The 6,000-nt window shown below is 38.2% G+C and overlaps 1 protein-coding gene across 1 annotated transcript in view; it reads right to left on the bottom strand.

The window, feature by feature from the left end:
* Nucleotides 1-5,635, bottom strand: part of LOC129282068 (bifunctional heparan sulfate N-deacetylase/N-sulfotransferase 2-like) — a 28,075-nt gene extending 22,440 nt beyond the window's left edge. The window contains exon 1 of the mRNA XM_064113112.1: nt 4,165-5,635. Within this exon, the coding sequence (XP_063969182.1) occupies nt 4,165-5,274 (1,110 nt within the window). The 5' untranslated portion in view covers nt 5,275-5,635. The remainder of the gene's footprint in view (nt 1-4,164) is intronic.
* Nucleotides 5,636-6,000: the final 365 nt, after the last annotated feature.

The raw sequence follows: 6,000 nt of genomic DNA on the forward strand, positions 1-6,000 counted from the left end.
TCAGAGATTGCCGGACATATCACCAAGCAAGGTTTTTTATTATGGAGGCTGATTTCAACTAGTGTAGTTTGGACCTTGGATATTAGTTTATCATTGGCATGCTATCCTAAACTACTTCCCTCCAGGAGAGCATTCCATCACCATTTTCCTCAGAAATGTTGTCACCTCTGACAACTTTCCTTGATTTTGATTGGCTGAGAAGCATGATTCCTATGCAGGGAAACAAATAATTATTGTTTCTCTGGGGCTACTAATTTGCCACATTTTGGGGGCAATTTCGCCCCGAGCCCCTGTCTAATTTGTTTCCGTTCCTAATGTATGGTAACTGTCGGATAAAACTGAACTTGTTGGGTAAATTGTCCAACAAGTCCTTTCATAAAATGCTTCCCAGGTCCCTGTGTGAGAAAAGGGCTATACATGTACATGTACTTCATTTCATGAACAAAGGATTTTATAATAAGTTTAACGGCATATTTTTAGGAATGTGATTTACAATGAAATATAGGCCTACTTTTTCTCAATTTGAATGTTTAGATGCCTACCTAGTATAGCAATACTACATCAGGGCTCCACACTAACCCTTTTTTCTAATGGTCCAACCTGTTCATGTCGGACCAGTAGATACCATGTTTTTCAAATTTTTACTGGTCTGAACCTGAAATTACTGGTCCCCAAAAATAAAGAAAACCATAACAAAAGACGTAAGTTTATTTTGCTGTCTTGTATTGCTTTTATTGCCCCCCCCCCCCAGAAAAAAAAAACATACAAACAGTACACACAACATGATATATGAGAGCCATTTATTACAACTTACAAAAGAGGAGAAAATATGACTTGTATCAGCTTTTTTACAGGTCATGTCGGACTAGTAAATCTGGGTATTTCTGAAAAGTTACTGGTCTGGGACCGTCGGACTGGTGCCAGTGTCGCGCGATGTCTACATGCATGTCGTCTGTCCCTGTGAAGACTGCTGACTGGACATAACCAAATACATCAATAATAATTTATGAAATTGATATTTGATAGTGTCTTTTTAAAAATATCCACAAGGAATGCCAATTGTGTCTGATACCTCTACTTGTTCTCATTGCCATTTCTAACTTCCTTTCTCTCTGGTTTGTAGCTCAATCAGCGCAGAATGAAAAGTAGGTCTTACGACTGACTGAAGCGCAGGATGCACCATGCAAATCATCATTTCCTCACTCCAATATCCTGCACAAAGCCATCTTCATTTGGTTTGCTCCCACCCTACAAGCCCCAAACTCACATAAACTTACTTAATGGTAACAAAAATGTGCATGTTGTTGTATGTACATGTACATGTAGGCCTACATTTTTTTGGGTATTTTTTTTATTGAAAGAATCAAACATATTTACATAGAGAAAAAAACATAATCGTATTACAATTTCTAAGTAAAAAACGTAAAACGAAAAAGGACAACACAACACACCACAATATATACAAAACTGGATTGTCTCCCTTTTGTGAATAGACTTCCCCACTACCTGCAGTTTCGCACACTGACAACACGCACCGCCTGACCAGAACCAGCTTAGCCAGGCGGAGTCCGCGCCAGTGCTTGGAAAGCCCTCCTTGCGAGTGAAATAAGAATGTGCAGCGGAAAAATCTACCCTAATTAGTAAACCATTTTATGAACAATGTCTCCCTTATTACAAATTTATTAATCATACAAATCTTCAATCTTACTGCCAGATGGTCATCGAAGATGGAAGGTCATACCTAGATGAAGTTTTATAAATCACACTTGGCCACTGGCCAACTGACCATACCGGTGATTGAATGCCTGAAAATAATGAGTGCTACACCGTGTACATCATACCTTCAATCACATTAATATATTCCATGCCCATGCACTTTTGAAGATTCTTCATCAGAAGATAAAATTTTTTAGATTTCTTTTTCACGCAAAAAAAATCTAGCCAACCAAAATGTATGTTTTACCAAGAGTTCATCCAAATTAATCAAAGTGGTTCATGTGGTTGGCTGAAGAGCATAACATATATATCTACCAGCCATATTTTGTTTACTTCGGTTGTGCATTATACATGTACTACATATGTTTCAATTGTCATTTATCATGTTTACAGTAACACCTCCCTCTCTTTCATCCTGAAGTATTTTTCCTTTCTCACTCAAGTACAGTACATTACACCATTACAATTTCCTTCTACATACATGTATACACAAGGCTATAATTAGAGTATACACATTTTGTATCTTTGAATATTATAGTACAGAGACTCTCATACATGTGGATAACTAGATTTTCAGCATGAAATATTGAATCTGAAACGGCACCACAGACAATACATGTTCACGTACATGTAAATACATAGAGCTGACCTTTCTCTACTTTAGATTTTAAATTTCTCAGCCCTTTGCAAAAGTAGAATACACCTGCCCCTCCCCCATTCCCGCTCTAGACCTTCACTTGATCACTTTTCCTTCACATATAACATCTACATTGCAGAAAGTTTCATATGTCCCCTTCCTTTTCCTTTGTCTCGCACAATAGGGATATTTCCTTTCACTGTGTGTAATCCTCTCGTCATTCAGCGAATGTGAATCATATCACCTTCCTCATCCTTTCAGATATGACAATGCCAAAGTTTTAGAAACTTTACGAGTAATCCTAGATGTCAACCGAGTCAAATAGGTGCAAAACGACTTTGGAGATTACAATAAAGATCTAGAATGTGTTTTGCGTTTTTACAGATGGGTACCAATCAGATGATAATTTACATCTGGGACCGACCTTCAATGTAAATGTAGATATGTAATATATCTTGCTCAGCAGGGTTATACAAAATGTAAGTGCCTTGGCAGGGTATCAAACCCTAGAATTTCATGTATCCAGTCTTTGCATTAAACCACTCGGCCACAGTAACTCCAAGTGTAGCTTAACATACATGTACACACAAAAAATGTTTTGTTCTAATATTAGCATACTTGAATACGTTTTAAAAAATAAACTATTCCTACACAGCGGTGCTAAAAAGTTAGCAAACCCCATCACAAAATGTACTACTTCATGCCAAGTGCTGAATGTAGGCAACAACACTACAAAGTTGGATGAGCTTAGATAAACAAACTTAATTGAATGTAATATTTTAGCACCTGACTTTAAATATCTATAACAATACATGGCAGAACTTGAACTTTTAAATATGTTTATTACATGTATCTGGTGGGGTTCACAAACGTTTTAGCACCACAGTACATACAAGTACAGGTGTCACGCGCGTAAAACATTCCCCATAGACTTGTGTGTTAAAATGGCACTTTTTAAAAATTCATAAAAAATAAAAGTGAAATTAGAGGGTCGAATTTTTACTACCATTGGATAGGATATATATCTGACATTCCATATCTGACCAGAGAAGGGTATCGTAGCCAGCTCATTTTAAAAATAAATCGCCATTTATGAAGATAACTATGATGGGATCAAATTTATCACCTGAAACAGTAAAATAGCCCTAATTCTTCCGCCAGTCAAAAAATAGTTCCAAAGTCTTTTTATATCTTCCCAATTTGGGCAAAGGAAGTTCAGTAGTTACAATTTCTAGAATCAGTGTTAGATTTTCAATTATTTTCATACACTTTGGTCAATCAGCAATCTCAAATTGAAAAAAATTTGAATGGGTTGGGTCAAACAAATATCTTTAGCTTTCCTGTTGTAATTAGGCTCATGGAACCTATATATCATACATGTGAAGGCAGAGACCAGTAACATTACAGTGTAATAGCAGTGCATGAAGTGCACGTCTGTAGAAGAAACTGTAATACCTGCACATGTACACTGTAGGTACAAACAACGTGGGCACAGCCATGTACAGTGTATGTGTTCAGTACTGGTAGTTGAGGTATACAGTATTCAATTTCAGTTTCTGATAGTAAAAAAGTAAAAGCACAGAAGTAGAAGTAAATGGTACAAGTATGTGGAAATGCAGGAATTGCAGGTAGTAGATGTGCAAGTGGTAGTAGAGATGGTAATAGTGGGTGAGGGCTTGGGAGAGGGTTTAGTGTACATGTACATGCAACAATGCTTAGCAAGAATGGCAACCATCTTTTTCGTACAATACCCATTTTCAGTAGTAGGCAAATGATTACAATAACTTACATTAAATTGAATGACTTCTTACCTCAACATCTGAAACTTTGAGACGAATGCCAGTCTTCCCAACAAAGATGTCATCAATGTCGATGAGAAAGTACCGATCCAGATCAGTCTGGAGCTTCCCAGAAGTCAAATGAGCTATGCTGTCCAACAAAAGCATCATGTGCAAGAAGTGGTTTGAAGAGTAACCAAAGAATATCCTCTTAATTCCATCCATCCATCCCCTGTCATACACAATGCATATCTTATTACTCAGTCTGGCTCTCTCCTCAGGGTTGGTAACTACTTGGGGTGGTACTGCTAAGTGTGCTTCCATCACAGGAACGTATGTTGAGTGGTTTGTTCTGAAGGTGGTCCACTGGTCGCCTGGAAGATTACCGAAGAATCTTAGGTTGGACCTTATGATGCGAGGAACATTGCTGCTCTGGTTGACAATAGGGTTTTTTAACCTCACATGTTGTTCGATATACAAGGGAAAGTTTCTGACTTGGGCAAAATCGCTTGTCATCTCTGGCTGTGTAAATATAATAATACCAACATTAAATGCTCTGCAGTACTCTTGAAGAACCTTCGTCTTGACGCTGCTTAGATGCCCATAGGATCTCAGGCTCTCAAAAATGATAACACTAAATATGCCCTTCTCATCATGGGTAAATGAAGGCCATACACTATCATGCACCAAAGCAACTTTCACATTGAACCTGTGCGAAAGCAGAATATTTACGAGGCTTCGTCCAGAGTCTGATGCCTCAAGGAAAACTAGTACCAACCCTTCTGTGTCCTTGATATGTCTCTCTGCCATTTGATAAACTGGCTCTCCTTTTAAGAGCCTCTGGTGTAATTTAGTTCCTTCCTCCTCAAACTCCGGAGGACTGTCCATTGGTGATCCACCATGTGCTTCATTAGCTAAACGATGCCCGCTGGTTTTAGGCGACTTAGTCCTTGATATAGAAGCGTCTGGCAATCCTCTAGACTGCACATCCGGTAGATTGGTCTGAGGCCGCACTTGGATGACTTGCATGGTGAGCATCCACAGAGAGGTCAAACTGACCGCAACAATGACCATGAAGCACCGACGTGCCCGACCTGGGATGAAACAGCGGCGCACTGCCAACTTGACACTGCTGCAGATCATGGTTGCCGTTATTTTCTGAATCAATCACGGAAGAAATGCTATGTGCCCTTCTAAACGCACTTGCTGGTTATCGAGAGACTACATGTATATGAATTCATTGTCTGGTATTAAATCTCTGAATTGAATTCAAAGGTTTTCAACAGCTATCGCAGGTTACAGCTTACTAACTCTCCAGGTGCTCTTCAATCTCATAAAGTAATCTTTAATCAGAAGAGCCTCCATCTTCATCAGATTCCCACGTTGTTCTTCTCCTCTGCTTAGAAACAGCTTCACATGATTGTTTGGGTTAGGTTAGATGTTTTCTAAACAAGACAGTCCACTGCAGTATTTCCCATCTTAAAGAACTGTCCAAATCATTACCTAAAAAAAATAAAGAAGAAATAAAGATTGTTAATAGATCATTGAAATAAATGAGAATAAATAAACTACAAGTTACAACCAGAACAACATGCCCGAACTTTGACATGTTAGTTTTTCTGCAATATTTTTCATTCTAAAATGTTCCCAAAAATATTTGCATCAATGTTTGTTGAATATTTGTCTAATTTTAACTACAATGTTTATTTTCAAATTCATCTCAATATTTCATAAAATCCTGAAATGTATTGCCATGTTTTGCAACCGCGATTCAACAGCCATGCACGTGAAATTCAACCCGGAAGTTGCAGTGGCCATTCCCTCACACATAATGTTCAGACCCCCTGTCAAATGAAGGCAACCTGCTAG

The sequence above is a fragment of the Lytechinus pictus genome, chromosome 18 (genome assembly GCF_037042905.1).
Source record: "Lytechinus pictus isolate F3 Inbred chromosome 18, Lp3.0, whole genome shotgun sequence".
In the NCBI taxonomy this organism is placed as follows: Eukaryota; Metazoa; Echinodermata; class Echinoidea; order Temnopleuroida; family Toxopneustidae; genus Lytechinus; species Lytechinus pictus.